Genomic DNA, 17,658 nt, shown 5'->3' with positions numbered 1-17,658 from the left:
TGTTTTTTTCATTCGTAATTGTTAGCAATGCTATAAAGAATATCAATACCGAAAATAAGCATTATAGAAGCTTTGTTTTTAGTGAATTAGAGAAAAATGTATGATTTACGCATGAATTATCATCGTTGATTCACTAATACTAAAAAATGTTATTTTGGAAAAATAACCATATAGCCTTGTAAAATACCTCCCACATTTTCATCATGCCAATTTTCACGGCAGCCGAGACCTCTTCTTGTTCTTCTTGCTTCTTTTTCTTCTTATTATTGTTAGTATTATTTTTTTGCTACTGTTATTGTTATCATCACAATCATTATCAAACTACTATTCTTCTTGATTAAAACATAACATTTAACTTTGCAGGATGTATCAAACATCTTGTCAGAGTCCCAAATTACTGATACATAATGCTGATTAGGTGGGAAGGAGTCTGTCATAAATTCTGCCACGTTTCATAGGAGGGACTAAACAGTCAGCTATCGAATATGATAACGATAATTTCGTTCGTAAACCTGAGAATCGATATCCTTCAAGTCTAAACGATCACAGATATGAATGGAACGATCTATCGTAACATAGTTAGTGTGTGGAAGCAAGTATCATGCTGTGTAGTAAGAATATGAGTGTGTAGGTAAAAAATTAAGCAAGGAAGTAAATAAATGAGTAAACAATCAGTTAAATTGGTAGGAATGTTATTAATCAATGAAGTAGATGAAGTAAGTACATTTAAGTAGGCCTAATTACATATAAGCCTAAGGAAAAGAAAGGAAGGAAGGGTGTGAGCCCGAGTTTGGGTTTAACTGACATATCAAACAAATTAGAAGATTGGTTGATATTTTCAAAAGTTATTAGTGATCGTGTATTTGATTTGGAGTTGAAAGTTAAAAATCATCATGATATCATCATGACGTCATGAGTTTTATCATCCTCATCCCGACATGCTGGCTCAGTGGTAGAGTGTCTGTTTCATGAACGGGAGGTCGTGAGTTTGATCCTTGGCCGAGTCGTTTTTAAGACTTTAAAAATAGGATCTTCTGTCTTTCTTTTTGGGTAAATATGTATTATTATTATTATAATGATTATCATTATTATCATCATTATCATTATTATTCTTCTTATCATTATTATTATCATTGTCTGTATTATTATTATTGTTATCATTCACTACTGTAGGGGTTTTATTATTGGAATGCGCATAAGAATAATCGGCATCATTATTTTCACCATCTCCACCACAACGTTCATCATCATCATCCTCACCATCATCATCATCATCCTCATCATCACCATCACCACCATCATCATCATCATGATCACCACCACCACCACCACCATCATCATCATCATCATCATCATCACCACCATCATCATCATCATCAAAATCATCAAAACCAATGGGATGTACTTGTATTTGATAATCCTCTTCATATGAATCATTCTTACTCATTACCATGAACACCATCACCACCATCATCATTATCATTGTTATCATCATAATAAGCATCACAGTCTACCCCAAGACATTTTGATAGGGGGATGGTAAGGCAATATAAAAATTTTCCCCTTCCCCGATCTTCATTGATGATCATAGTTGTTAATCACAGGGCTACGATTACCTTGACCATCAATTGTTGATCATCTTCAACATCATCATCATCATCATTATCATCATCATCATCAACGTCATTACCATTGTGATTTAATAATTTACGTCACTCACTCAATTAATCAATTAGACAAACAATTCATCAATCAACCAGACAATCAATCATTTTATCATTCAACCAATCAACAAAACATATAACCAAACGATCATTCAATTAATCAATCAATCAGTCAATCAATCAATTATTCACTCACTCATTCACTCGCTCACATCATTCACTCGCTCACTTAATCAATCAATCAATTAATCAATCAATCAATCAGCCAAACAAAAAAAACACTGCATCAAGCATTCACTCACTCACGCAATCAGTCACTCACTCTCTTCTTCTCTCATTCACTCAATCATCCACTCACTCACTCACTCACTCAATCAATCAATCAATCAATCAAACAATCAATCAATCATTCAATCAATCAATCAACCAACCAACCAACCAAACAAACATAAAAACAATACTTCAAGCATTCACTCACTCACACAATCAGTCACCCACTCTCTTCCTCTCTCACCCCTCATCCACCCACCCACTCACTCAATCAATCAATCAAGCAATCACTTTATTAATCAATCAATAACTCAAACAGTTGATCAACCAATTGAATGCATATTATCAAAGATATAAACAATACGTTACTACCAACTCAGTCCTCAATAGGCAACAAATTGGAAAACTCATTCAATTATGTACAATGAAATAAATTCGTTTAATGTAATTTTACACTTGCTGCAAAATATTATATTGTACATCTTTTTAGTTCAAATGTAACATAGAAACATCAACATCACAAAACTACACTCTGTCATTGCGTCAATTTAACTGGCTATAGTTGAAATGAAAACTAAAATAAGAAATGAAATCATTGTAAAAGTATTGCTTGTTAAAAAAAGGAACAAATATTTCTTTTCTTACTGAGAATTGCACGAACTATCATCTGCAATTGAATTAAATATCAGTGGATAGCAAATTCTGAGAATAATGATCTGAGAATTGCTGGCAAGGCTAGGTAGGTGAAAATTCCTTTGTTAATAAGTTCTCACAGTTTCATTTCCTCCCTGTTTTTCTGAATGTCCTTGGGTCAAAGTTAACACGTCCGCCATTTTGAATTCTTAGGTGACGAGAATCAGGGCACATTATTAAAAAAAAAGATAAAGAGTTTGTCAGAGTCTTATGCGCCTCCAACGTTGTCCCTCATGAGTAGACCGCTTTCGAGCTGAATGTATCCGTTGCGAACCTGAGCTGGTGTTTCTACAAGCATACCCATTCCAGGATTTGAAGGTACTGCACCGGTAAGTGGTGGACTGACTGGCATAGAACACATGGAATACATAGGCTCGTCGCATCGTCGGACAAACCACGCACCCATTCCGTTCATGGCTGCACAGTATGAGTGCTGTTGATCCAGGAGTTGATTGTTAGGTTCCCCTCGTGCCCAGTTAACGAACGGTAGAGGCTGCTGTGTTGTGCTCCAACCGGAAGGCCACTTCCACCCTTCATACCTCTCAAGAAGCTGGTTCCATTTATTGTGAAGACCTGTCCAGAACGGGATGTCAATGCGCATATTTGTGGTTGAAAGGCTCTTAAGGTGGTTGATGACTGCGTTTGATGTTTGGATATCGGGAATTGTCATTACACCAGCGAGAATAGGGGTTCCACAAGGGGCATTCTGCTCACACATCAACTCGGCATCATTCCATTTCAGCGCTCTCGGCATCATCTTAAAACATTGCTGTCCAATGAGGAACCAGCCTCCTTTACATTGTGAGCCAATAGCTTGTCCTTGCCCTGGGCCCATACCTGGCCCCATTCCTGGGCCCATTCCTGGTCCCATTCCTGGTCCCATTCCTGGACCCTGTCCTGGCTGTCCTGGCCTCATTCCTGGCCCTTGTCCTGGCTGCCCTGGCCTCATTCCTGGCCCTTGTCCTGGCTGTCCCGGCCTCATTCCTGGCCCTTGTCCTGGCTGTCCTGGCCTCATTCCTGGCCCTTGTCCTGGCTGTCCTGGCCTCATTCCTGGCCCTTGTCCTGGCTGTCCTGGTCTCATTCCCGGTCCCTGTCCTGGCTGTCCTGGCCTCATTCCTGGACCTTGACCTGGTTGATTTGGTTGATTTGGTCTCATTCCTGGCCCCTGCCCTGGTTGGTTTGGCTGATTAGGTCTCATTCCTGGTCCCTGTCCTGGTTGATTTGGTCTCATTCCTGGGCCCTGCCCAGGCTGCCTTGCTCCGGGGCCTTGTTGCTGCTGGGCGATACATATCGCCGGCAGGACAAGTAATAATGCCAACAACTTCATGGCTAAAAGGTGCGCTGTCGTCTTCCTCTCAGGCAAATATCAGAATATATTGCCCTGCCCAATGTTCAAACCAAGTGAGAGTGAAATTACAGAATGTCCTACTGTAGTGAGCAACCCAGCGTCGAATGCATATTGGCTTGCGTTGAAGGGGTCGGGGGGATGTTTGCACACGGTCCGCAAGCATAGCAGGCCGCGCCCCTTTTTCAAATGGGGGTGGAGCCCATGTGAATGAAGGAAATGCGCAAAGCATGGGTAATTTGGAACTGAAGTACGCACAAGGAAATCCCGAAAGGGGGGCAAGTTAGCTTCAAGAGTTAATACGGCGTCAAGTATGTACATCCACATGATAACTATTTTCATCAAGACCTGTTTTATGTTAATCCCTCATTTGCTATTCACCCCCCCCCCTTCATCTTAAAAACAATATCCAAGGTATATTTGTAACATTTCATAAAAAACTAAGATTCTCATATAGTACAAGATGGTATGACAATGTATTTTCAGCCCCTTCACAATCAAGGGTCATATTTAGGACATCACTGTTTAACCTCTTCTCAACAATAATCATTTCGACACCATTCCTTGATATAGTGAAACTTATCCCATTGTTCATGTCGTAAAAAAAAAATACTCGTGAATGAAACTCAATGTTTAATCATTTGTTGCTCGATATTATTGGTATGTACAACGAATTCGTCAAATTATATTAAAGGGAGATAGGGAGGGGGTGATTTTCAAAGGTTTTGATGTTACTCCCTGATTGGAAATATTTGCCAAACCTGTTAATGTAAAAAACAAATACTGTTACATTCTCGTCTTTACGAAAATTGTTAACGGCCAAAACTAAGCAAAAGTTTTTTTTTTTTCTCAGTGTCTAAAACCCCACCTCTAATGATCTATTCTCAAATGTTGCGACAAAAACTAAAACGTGTGGAAAGTGCAATGTGATGGTGTATTAATGAATATCATCATATTTGAAATCTAGTTTTAGGCAACTTTCTCGACATGCCAAACTTTCAGTTATTAGATCTTAAAGTCATCAGTAACTACACGAGAATTGTTCTGAATCGGTCGTTGACAGAGTATCTGTTTAATATAGATATTATCATTGAAAAGTTAACCTGTAACTCATTTTAAGCTCATCTATCCTTCCATAAAATGTACTGTTATGGTGTTTAATATTCAAAGGTAACTCCCTCGAAATCCTTTATTGTGATATACTGTTTGGATGATCATTGTTACCATGGTAGTAAATATTGAGTAGCAACAAGATGATCTGTATAGTAATTTGTGTTTTTTGCAGAGAAGCCCGATTCGATAGGCCTAGATTACACCATACAATAGCATTAGTACTGTTGGGATGAAAATTGAAATGATTATTAATTGTTTTCGTACGTATGATTATGAAGAAAAGCTCAGACATTCATTCCCGAACTGTCCAATACTTCTGATATGTAAAAGTAAGAACATATGGATGGAATTTCAGACTAAATGACTCACACCCCTGAACAAGAATGTACAGTATTTGAATACTGGAAATTAAACGTGTGAGATGTCAATTTGATCTTTTTATTTATAAATTTGACATAGACATGCATACATTGGATGATACTGTAAAACACATCTGCAGTTTCTTTAAAGACAAAAAACACGATAATATCCTCTTTTTTGTATCATACTTAAATTTTTTGGTAAGTATATTATACTTACAAATGAACAAATACATTAATAGAATGCAGATGATTATTGCAGGAGTGGATATTGCGGATCAGCTATAGTCCATTTGCCTATATGCTTATTCCTTTATTTGAAACAATCAAGGACTGAGCAATGGATCACTAAAAAGAAAAAGGAACTCTAAACTTCACATAAGACAAAAATATCTAGGCGGGCGAATTGATTATGTTTAAGTGTTACTGTAAAAAACAGTTTACCATTTGCATTTCAATTTTAAACAGGAGAAGGCCGGCAATTCTATAAATTCCTGTAGCCAAGAATGCATATTGATATTTCTTAAAAACTAATTATTGATAAGAGGAATATTCCAATTACAGGATTTACGAAAAACACTTAGCCTACCTCACATTTATTAATTCTGTTTGCCGCGGGATTCTAACAAAAGAGACGAGCACTCGTTATCAATTTCTACATTTCTTGTTCTCTAGAATTCTAGATTAAGCAGATTTCCCAAGGAAAAGTGTACCCGATATTTAGATAGCGGGAAAGAAAAACATGTATGATAACGCAAAAAAATGAGAACGCAAAAAATGTCTACATTTGACACCAGCCTGTGAGCCAAATTACCTATGGAACAATCCTTTTACCCAATATTTTACTGAATAACCATGCATGTCCTTTATTTATTTACATTTATTTCATTTATTTGATAGACTTAACCGATTTTTTGACAGTCATACAGCCATACAGGTAAGGAACTCTCTTCTTGGTAATGCAATGAAGATGAACATGTTTCATGGATAACTAATGAGTAATACGTTGTTGTTCTAAACAAGTAATTGACTTAATTTAGGGGAAGGAAGTTTTAAATCAGACAGGTAGCTATAGAATACTGCGTGACCCCATTAAAGGGAGGGAACGATCGGATCCCTTAGTTTGATGAACACTTTCCATTTTTATATTTGATATTTAACAAGAAACCTGCAAAGACCATTAATTGTTCGGGTTTGTGGTACTTGCCTAATGTTGGCCTAGTTTTCACATGTTTATATTTTGTTACTACAAACTATTATAAAACTGAAGTCCAACATTAATACGGGATTCGGTGTAATATCTAAAAACGACGAATCTTAGAAGAACCATTAACGTGGTCAGTAATGTGTATGGCATTTGTAGTATCGTTCAAGCTTTTGTATTAAGGGTAAAACAGGCCTCAGTTATTGCATTTTCGGTTCAATTTTCGATTATTCTTATTCTCCTTTTCCGAATCGATCTAAACTAGAACGCCTTTTGAATAACTGCATTGGATATTTTTATTACAGACATGGACTCCCATATACAGGGGCCGCAGAACGGTTTTGAAAGTGGAAGGGGATGGGATTGGATTGACCATTCAAAAATTACAATCAGATAGTATTGTCTACATTTTCGTCCTACATGGGTCAAGCGATCTTAATAGTTTACATTTATTTAAAGAAACAGACGTGAAATGAGAAGGAATGCGAATTACGACATGAAATAAAGGGGAAGTGCAATGCCTTAACTATAGCAGAGTCACAGACGTTTCTTCGGGGGCAATAAGGGAGGCTCCCTCTAATGACTAAATTGATATCCCGCGAATGTCTAATGTATTACGATCCGTATTGCATTCTCCTTACGAAAAGGTATTAACAGTTCCAGGAAAAATATCATTAACACCATTGCTCTATGATGGGGGGGGGGGGGGTGGGCATGACAGGTGTATTGTTGGTGTCGTTATCGGATATATGTCACTTTGACAACGAGAAGGCATTTCATATGTGTAATAACTTTCATAAAGATACAAGCGCCGAAACTTATGATTCATTATTATCACCATGATCATAACCACCACATTCATCATTCACCAAAATAAATTGTGGGGTTTATACGATAGCTGTAGTCGATCAGCTGGCCCTTTGTATTGTTTTATGATTTCTTCTCATTTGTTTGGAAATGTCTGTATTAACTTACAATGTAATTCATTTGTTTTAAGTTGGTAAAATATGCATTTATGTTGGAGGGACTCGAAGGACATGATTATACCAGTTACCTATGTGGTTACCATATGAAAAAAAGACTTATATATTAATAAATGAATAAACATAAATAAATGAATGAATAAATTAATAGATAAATGATTGACAGAATAATTTAATAAATATATAAATAAGTAAAATGAATAAATAGAAATAAGAGTTTAAATCAGACCCTGTATTATATCATATCAACCTGTCAGAACGTTCTGAAGTGTATGGTAACAAAGATGATATATGCGTATAGATGGGAAAGGTGTGTGTGTGTGTGTGCGTGTGTGTGTGCGTAAGAAATTGAAAAAAAAAAAAAAGAAGGGGTAGGGTGGGTGAGTGTGTGTGTACCGTGATATTTGAATGTGAACAGAAAGGATGTTGGTGTGACTGTTGATTGATTTTGTACTCTTTCTTTTCTAGTTCCCTTTCTCTTGGGTCAATCTAATTTGCAGATTTCTTTTTTTTTTCTGTACCCAATGCCAAAATCAAATGTTCATGAACATATTTGTATATATGTTTGTTTATGTATGTGTTGTGTGTGTGTGTGTTGGCTGTGTCAGTGTACGCGCTTTTTTGTGGAAGCTAAATTTAAAATGGATTAGGACAATGATTACATAATTTTTTTTCTTCAAATAATTCAATATTAATTACATGAATTATTAGGTTACATAGAGGGTCGGGCTGAGCTCATTTTTTTAAGTATAAACATATATTGTTCTTAAGTTTTAATTCCATCATAATTTTTTTCTTTTTGGGGGGTAAATTTTTTTTGTATTTTCTTATTAATGTAAAAATGAAGATTTGTCAATTGTTTTTGTTGTATTTATCTTGAATTTATTTGAATGAAATCCTTAATAAAAACAGGCTTTAAAAAGGGGTTATGGAATTAAAGATGTATTGCGCCACCTGCTGACAGGTATATGTCAGTCATAACAGTTTAACAGCTGCTTGATCTATATATAATAAGAAGAAAATTCCCTTGGGCTGGGTTATTGATAAGAACATATGCATCATGGGTAAGCATTTTCTTCATTCTAGACATGCTAGAGGGGGTAAATCTTACAGTTGACTCAACTGGAATTAAAGGGGAATGACACCTTTGTAACAAGTGGATTGTGTGGAAACAGAAAAATCAAAGAATAAGATCAAAGAAAGTTTCAGAAAAATCGGAAGAACAACGAGAAAGTTATGAGCATTCGAGTATTGCGATCACTAATAACTTTCCCTTTGATGGACTATGAAATACCCTCAAATGTATCTTTTTACTATTTCGTATGGTGATACGAAAATTACTCTTCATCCATTATGCATTCTTTGAAAAACTGTATTACATGTACATGCCCTCCTATAGAACGAATACATGAGCTACTGATAGATGTGATAAAAGGGGCAGCATTAAAAGTGAAATATATAGCAAAATATTGGGACAGCTGTTCACATGTGACATCACACATCTTTGTTGCATTGTCAATTGGAAGATCTATAACAATAATGATCTAATCTTCAAATGCTTATAATGTTCTTATCATTAATACAATTATTCTCAAACTTTCGTTGATCTGTTTCTTTCATTTTTCTGTTTTTGCACAATCTATCTTGTTCAAAAGGTTTCATTTTCCTTTAACGAGCCAACGATTAGACACACAAAATCATTTCTTTTTTGACAGAAAATGGTATGTAAATTCAGAAAGGTACCCTCCATGGTAGAAGCGAATTTAATATATAAAACGCTTATTTTTTTAAAACTTATTCGTGAGTAAGGACTCCAAATCTATTTTTTTTATTTCTGGAAGAATTTCTTGCAAAGCTATGGAGAGTTGCAGGACAAAGCAAGTTTGAAAAGTCAACCCCAATAAGAAGTTGATTTGAACAAAAGGAGACAATTTCAACTACAATGTAAAATTTAATCGAAATCGGATGTAAAATAAGAAAGTTATGCCATTTTAACGTTTAGCTTAATTTTAGAAATCAATTACATTTATGCACATCCTCGTCGGTATGCAAATGGAGACTGATGACATCACCTACTTACTATTTCTTATGTATTCCATTATATGAAATATTTTAATTTTTTCCTCATTGTCATTTGAAAAACAGAATAACTCCTACCTAAACATGTGGAATCACCATTGTTTCAACATTTTGTAAATCAGTCAAGTTGCTTATTATTGTCATATTTTTGTTAAAAGCGCAAAGCGATTCCGCTCTTCAGGCTTAAAAGTGAGTGAAGGACATCATCGACCTCTCATCTGCATATCACTAAATTATGTATATAACTGTTTTGTGAAAAATGAGCGAAAGTTTAAAATGTCTCATTTTACATTCGATTTTGATAATATTTTCAGCGTTATGCTTGTTTGATTTTTCTCGATCAATTTTATCAACATTCTTCTGGAGTAGACTTGACCTTTAAGAAATCTTGAAACGTCTACCCTCAGGCCTTTAATGTTTGGACATTGTGAGCTGATTAAAAGATCAATTATTTTCGTCGTTTTTGTGGTTTCATTTATTTGCTACTTAAATCTAGAAACTGTGCGGCACCTGATATTTAACTCTCCAAACGGTTCTGAGGGCATGACCTATGAGTAAGAAACAAGTTGACTGTCCCAATATTTTTGTTTCAAGTATTGAGGAGTAGAGGGGATAAAAAAAAAAAAGACAAAGAAGGTAAAAAAAAGTAGTAAAGAAGAGTATGAAACTAAATGTCATAGTCACGTAACTTTCTCTGTCCTTTTCATCATATTGAGAAAGAACGACATAACTTTAAGGTTATCTTTCACCCTTCAAAAATATTTTGACATCGCTCTGATACCATGGATACAGACATGAAGTCCACAAAAGATCCCTCACGAGTTCTAGAAAATATTGAATTTTGAAATCACAATAAATTATCCTACTCTAAATGCAAAGGAGCTAATCTGGTTCCTAATCACACTCCTCTGAGAGCTAGATGAGAAACCAGTCCTAACGGAGTGATATTTCGGTCTTTCAAGAGTGAATCTGCACCTCTTTTGGAGTGAAAGTGTGAAAAAATGCACACTTTCACTTTAAAAAAGAAAAAAAATCACTCTTGGAAGACCAAAATCTCACTCAATTCGGACTGGTCCCTGATCTTACTCCGAGTGGAATGTGATTAGCAATGATTAGGAACCAGATTAGCTCTCTTGCATTTTTTTAAAAAAGGAACTTTTTGTTAAAACGTATGTTGTTTAAATGATGCGGTTATTTATGCATTTTAGGGAATGGATGATCTCCGAAACATAATAAATATACAGGTTATGGGCAAAAAATGATGTTGCGATAATAAAAATCAGAATATATTCTCCCCCCCCCCCTAAATTATTTTTATGTATATATTATTGTTTTGTTGTTTAGATTTCTGTTGATACAGGGTCCCTTGGTCGAGCAGTTTTTATAACTGAAAAGGGCTACCCTGTAAAAACAAAACGACAAATAAATAAGCAAATCATGCCATACATGTACACCACCAGATATATCTTCGGTGGATTTACTAAGAACTGTAATGATGTGATGTGCCTATGACCCCGTCTGACAGTTTGTTTCTTTGTATTTTGCTACTCAGATTTTTGGGAAGGAAAATGTCGACCTATTTATCATTTTTATTCATTCTTAGAATAAAAAAAAATCCTTTCCCATACTACCTACAGTAAACAATTATTCCCCCTATGAACTCCACCCCCCCCCCTATTATGAAAACCTGAATCAGCCCCACATTTTTATTTACGACGGCATTGTAAGTATTACTGATTATTCCATATCCCTTTTTTTCATTCGGAATAGTTTAATGATGATTTCTTATACACATTATTGAAAATGTAATTTATTCATTATCTACAGTATATAGATTCATGAAAGTCGAGACCACAATTGAGAAAAAAAATAGGTCGTTGTGTAAGTCCTGAATAATTTGCTATTTTTGGACAACTATTTTCCTGCATAATTCCCTCACCGCTGCCCCCTTCCCTCCTCTTTTCATAACTTTCATCAAATTTGGATTTAATTTAAACCAGTGTGTATGCGTCATTTCCTCTTGCACGTGTTCATTTCAGCATGGTTTCATTTTAATTCCATGCCCTAATATGTGTCCTAATAGCTTTAGGAGTTTCTGATTGAGGTTCCTGTTTAATTCGGTACTCACAACTGATAATAAAAACTAAATGAATAAAATTCATTTTCACGTGATTGGATAAAAGCCTACTTCTTTACGAAAATATCTAGTAAGCGTTTATCGTGGAGAAAAATATGTCCATATTCTAAGCATTCATGTGTGACGAATTCTGGTTGTAATATTTATCAATAAAAAACAAATCATCAGACGAATAGAGTATAGATTAAAAATAATCGTCATAACTTACTACTACTACTACTTCTCACTACTGTTACTGCTACTACTACAACTACTACTACTTATATTACTACTACTAGTACTACTACTACTACTACTACCACTACTACAACTACTACTACCACTACTACTACTTCTACTACCACTACCATTACTATTACTTCTTCTCCCCCTCCAACTACTAATAATTCTACTAGTTTCACTGCTTTTACCCCCTACTTCCATTACAACTCGCTCTTCCATTACCAGAATAGTTTCACTAAACCAAACGACTTCAAGTCGACGCCGTTTTCATGAAACGTCTCAAAAAGATTTCAGCGAACAAAACAGACATTTAGATAAACGCTTATAAACGCAATTTTGGAGGATAGTAAGTATATGACTGAATTTGATATTATTTTGAGACTATACACGATACACATAATCAAGTAAGACAGTTAGTGTTTCATTTTCCTGTTAATTTGTTAAAATTATTTAGGCTAGTTGAAATATCAGAAAAAACGGTGACGAAGCTATATGTCCTAACGGAAGGAACGGTCGCATAGAGTGTTCTCAGTGTGTTAACAGTGATTTCACAGTGTGTTTACCCTGTGTGTGAAGTGATTCACATTGTTCAAATGCTGGTAGCCAGCACAGTGAGTGAAATACCACACTGTGAATACCTCTTACCTCTGAGTGTCCACATAGCCGACAATGTGTTCATATATATGGGAAGATTTAATTCACACTGTTAAATGGTCAAATCCAATATAATATCGCAATGTGAACGGGATTTCAGATTGTGTTCACACAGTGAGACAGTATGAGATCATCCTCAATTTTCAACAACATCTTAGGTGTTAAAATAACAATGGCTCAAATAAGATCTGGGACCCTTTACGCGATGATACCTTGACATGGGCATGACCAAATGACACTAATATCAGCAGGTCAACTCAGACAGTGGGAACGTTCCATAGACAACTTCACTGGCGACATGGACTTCCAAGGATGCAGGCCATCGTTGCCACGCTACAAGTTGACATTCAATCCTATAGTTTTAGATATACCCCGGGAACTATTTTTGTGGGGGTACAAGCCCGGGTGACTTCCTGCTTCTTTTAATTCAATTTCCCTCTGTCTCAGGAAAGTCAAACCCTGACTCATGCCATCTTGGAGGACTTATAAAGGATATCATGAGAGTCTTCGACGGTGAGGTTTTAAAAATAGAGTTCATAGAGGCGATGTAGGGCTTGATGTCGCAATGATTAGCTTCAGTCCCACGTAGTGAAAATAGGGTGTGTCATGAGCACGAGCTCAATGTATCCCTCATCGCGCCAAAGCAGCACTGATGAACCTTCAAGATTTATTCTACTCTGCCCTTTAAGATTTTTTCACAGGTTTTTTTTTTTTTTTTTACCTTATTGCGTTAACAACTTTCATAATTACATAGTTTTTAGGTAACTTACTTCACTTTAAAAGATTTGAATTGTGTATGGTACCAAGCACTTGATTATGATGAGTGTTATTAGTGATTATAGATACAAATTGATAATAATAGCAACACTAATAATGATGACGAAGATAATAAATTATAATAATAATCAATAATAATAGCAATATACAATAATGATAGAGACGTTATAATCTGAACATGCAATTCTAACGAAATGATATCGACAAAACTTTTAAAGATAGCTTTATAATACGTATTTCCCCAGCTACTTTGCCACCAACTAAATATTTTCGACCTAGTTAAAGGAGAATGAAACCCTTGAAACCAGCTGAATCCATATCAAAGAGAAAAATCAAAGAAACATATTGTTGAAAGTTTGAGGAAGATTGAATGAATAATAAGAAAGTTATGAGCATTTGAATATTGAGATCACTAATGCCATGTAGATCCTCCCTTTGGCAATGCGACCAAGATCTGTGATGTCACACACGTACAACTCCCTCATTACTTTAGTACTTATTTCACTTATATTCTCACTTTTATAGAGTCTATCACAAGGTGAGGTGTTCTCTTTATGAGAGGACAAGTACAGAGGTTTTACAACATTATATCATTGATGAATCGTTTGTCATATGATTATAGAATGAGCAAAAAGAGATGTTTTGGGGTATATTTTCAGTGTCCAAAAGGGGAGAGTTGTTCATCTGTGACATCATAGATCTTGGTCGCATTGCCAATGGGAGGATCTCCATAGCATTAGTGATCTCGACATTCAAATGCTCATAACTCTTCTATTGCTATTCCTATTTTACTCAAACTTTTGTTGATCTTATTCTTTGATTTTTCTGCTTTCACAGAAGCTAACTTGCTCCAAGAGTTTCATTTTCCTTTAAGGATTCCATCTGCATTTTTCAAATTAGTTTAATTGTTTAAGTTTTGTCGGGTATTGGTTAGATAATTATGATCTGATCTCTAGAGGCCCGGAGAGTGTCTATGAAAAACATGAATAATTATGGAAGAGGAGTGTCGAGGCATACATCCCTACTAATCTTTAGATTATGACACTGCTATCATCTCCCACACCCTAAACAGTCCTCTAAACCTCTTATCACCTAGAAGGTCGGACAATTATTCCGAGAAAGAAAGAGAGAGAGAGAGCGAGATTCGTTGAACCCCAAAATATCACCCAGCCCCCCACCCCCTCCCCCCATCCATGTGCTGCATCTAAAGGGAGAACAAATTGTACATTCCTTTTGACATGTTTGAATGTTTAGAGTTTTACAAATTTTACCAAAAACGTTATTGCTTGCAATCGAAATAATATTCAATATAAATGTACACGAATACACCCGCGCACTCACTAGCAAACACCGAACTACACCAACACCCACCCCTGTACATAGCCAAACACAAAAGAAGTATGTCGAAAACAATATGAGAAATATAATACAAAGGATATATGTTACATATCACATCGTGCAAATAACAATGAATCGACTAGACACGACACATTACTCAGGGGTAAAAACGTAATCGATTCGACTCTTCAGGCTTAAGAGATCATTGATAAAATCTGCGTCTTCCCCAAACAAATAATTGGATGTTCAAATTCAGTAGTCATGGTATGAAATAGTGGACTGTTGTTATCTTCCATGATGTTTTTTTTTTTATTGAAATGCTATCTTTGCGGCAAGTCACGGATGTGCCATGGGTTCGGACTGGCTCAAAATAAAAACCTAAATATTAAATCTTCTCGGATGATATATTATCTGGCTATTTCCCATTTTCATGATTTTTGAGCCGTAGGATAATTTTACGATAAAAATCTGATTCCCAACGCGTGACACACACGTAGGCTTATCTCTATAAACTTTAAAAAGAAGAGTAAAAGAATTTACCCAATATTGGGGAGGAAGGGAACAGCATGTTTGCTGTGTAATTTATGAGTATAAAGGGTAAATTTCAGCGCCACATTGCGTAAAGTTTGCCAAGTATTTAGTATCATTTTACCCAGCAAACATACATGTTCCCATTTTACCCAATATTAGATAAACTATTTTGTATAGTCCTAACATTGTGCTTACTTTACTTTTAAAAGTTGAATTAAAGATATCATTCCAAGGGTACTCTACTCAGTCCTAAAAGAATAATGTTCTATAATTATATAATATCTCCAATAAATGCAGGTATATACTCGAAACGGAATAAAAAGAATGCGTAAACTCTTTTAATAACATAAAGGGATTTGCTTGAATACTTATTATATTAACATTCATCTGTAATTCTTAAACGTGCAGTGATATATACATGATCTTAATAAATCCATAATTTCTGAAAACCATTTTGCAATGGGAGAATACATTGCACGTTTTAGTATTCCAGATGATCATTTATAATGAGTATTGAAACATTCCTTAATGATCTGTTTGTTGTGGCCATGCAGCAGATTTATATACCTTCTGTTGAGCAAGTTATAAGATATAGTCTACTGAAACTGATACCATGGAATTTATTGATAACAAATGAAATAAAGTTAAATGAACGCAGTGTTTTATTCCATGTATCGAGTCTTTGAAATTTTATACGTGACGAGGAAATTACTTGAAACATAACTTAATAAAGATGATCGATACAGACAATTTTGAATTTGATTAATGCAGCATTGAAGCAAAGCAATGAGAAAAAGCAAATCTTATGGATGCATATAGGCAACCGATATGCGTTTTAATGGAAAAGTACAACGTACCCATAACTCAAGTATTTACATGTATAATGTATTAGCCTTCCAGTAAAAAGTAGACATATTTTAATGAGAATTGAAAATAAAGGGAGAAATGTTAAATACTAAGCCCCGATAAATAGACCCAAAAATTAGTTGTTGATGCAATGCCAGGAATAAAATATGAAAAAATAATGTATACATAGTTATTTATAGTAGACAAATAAGAACATAAAGTACCATTGCCAGACGTGATCACATGACGTGTAAATATATAAAAAGAAACGGAATTTCTGTTTACCCTTCTGCCTATACCCCAAGTAGTTCAACCAGCCCTTTCCACATCCTTTTGTTTATTTCGAAATAACAACGGGACACTAGTTGTCATAACGAATGAAGAGCTGACATATCTAACGGGAGTGTATCCTTCTTATTAAGTAAATGACCTCGGTAATTTCAATTAAGTTATATCACGCAAAAGGGTACAAAAGTACGGAACAAAACACAATTAGATCGGGTGGTCCTTTTCAGGACCAACACTTGCCCAAGAAAGATACATGGTGTACAGTGAAACCTACTACACTACAATGACATTTTTCATATAATAGTTTACATCGTTAATAAACATGATGAATATATAGATTAAAAACAATTACCGATCTGAAGAGTGCTTTAATATTCGCAGACTAACGTTGATGGCAGCATACCCGTATTGTCAGCGGAGGCTAGCTTTCGAAATATTTTACAGTTACCTGACGCAAGTTAAGGGATTTTACTCTCATGTGTGTTGACGTCAAGGAAACATTTTTTGGAGTGAACCTATAGGGAGAACAATACTTTAAAGAAAGTGAAATTTTCCTCGAATTCAAGTTGTTAAACTTAAAGGGTGAAATTCACTCCCTCAACAACGAGTACACTGTAAAAAATATTTGGTAAATTTTTTATCACCACGAGCATGACGAGGGTATTATATGTCCAACCAATTTGGGGCAGTATTTTATTCAATGCGGGAAACATATTATCCAGTAAGGTTTAAAAAATAAGCAACTATTACTTTAGAATGGGCACAATTTTCATCACACTGGATAAATAAAAATGCCCAATGTTGGTTGGATACATAATTACCCTCATCACTGCTCATGGAACACTTTTACCCAATATTTTTAGAGTGTAAAATTCACTCTTAATTCAGTGAATAATATTCACTCTCTCCGGTGAGTGAATTATTCCCTTGAATTTGTTTAAGAGTGTATTTCAATGGAAACCCAACGTTCATGATTTCTGTCAAGCAAAGTGAAGTTAGTCAGAATAAAAATGATAGAAATTTATGTCCACAATTTATTTGCACTTGAATAAAACATTGAGGTTTTATTATGACCAGAGATCACGGAACGTCATTATCCTGTAAATTATAAATATGAAGCGAATTTCAGTTTTTTGATTGATCAAATTATGGATT

The 17,658-nt window shown here is 35.3% G+C and overlaps 1 protein-coding gene across 1 annotated transcript; it reads right to left on the bottom strand.

Annotated features, from left to right (window-relative positions):
- Positions 1 to 2,344: 2,344 nt before the first annotated feature.
- LOC129283396 (27 kDa primary mesenchyme-specific spicule protein-like) lies at positions 2,345 to 4,094 on the bottom strand. The gene has a single exon (XM_054919227.2). It carries the CDS (start codon positions 3,952 to 3,954, stop codon positions 2,836 to 2,838), a length of 1,119 nt encoding a protein of 372 aa, XP_054775202.1. The 5' UTR covers positions 3,955 to 4,094; the 3' UTR covers positions 2,345 to 2,835.
- Positions 4,095 to 17,658: the final 13,564 nt, after the last annotated feature.

Source organism: Lytechinus pictus, unplaced genomic scaffold (assembly GCF_037042905.1).
Source record: "Lytechinus pictus isolate F3 Inbred unplaced genomic scaffold, Lp3.0 scaffold_20, whole genome shotgun sequence".
In the NCBI taxonomy this organism is placed as follows: Eukaryota; Metazoa; Echinodermata; class Echinoidea; order Temnopleuroida; family Toxopneustidae; genus Lytechinus; species Lytechinus pictus.
This window is presented reverse-complemented; position numbering and strand designations above follow the sequence as displayed.

Coding starts and splice junctions, on each gene's coding strand:
- LOC129283396 (XM_054919227.2), bottom strand. CDS start 3,954: ATGAAGTTGTTGGCATTATTACTTGTCCTGCCGGCGATATGTATCGCC.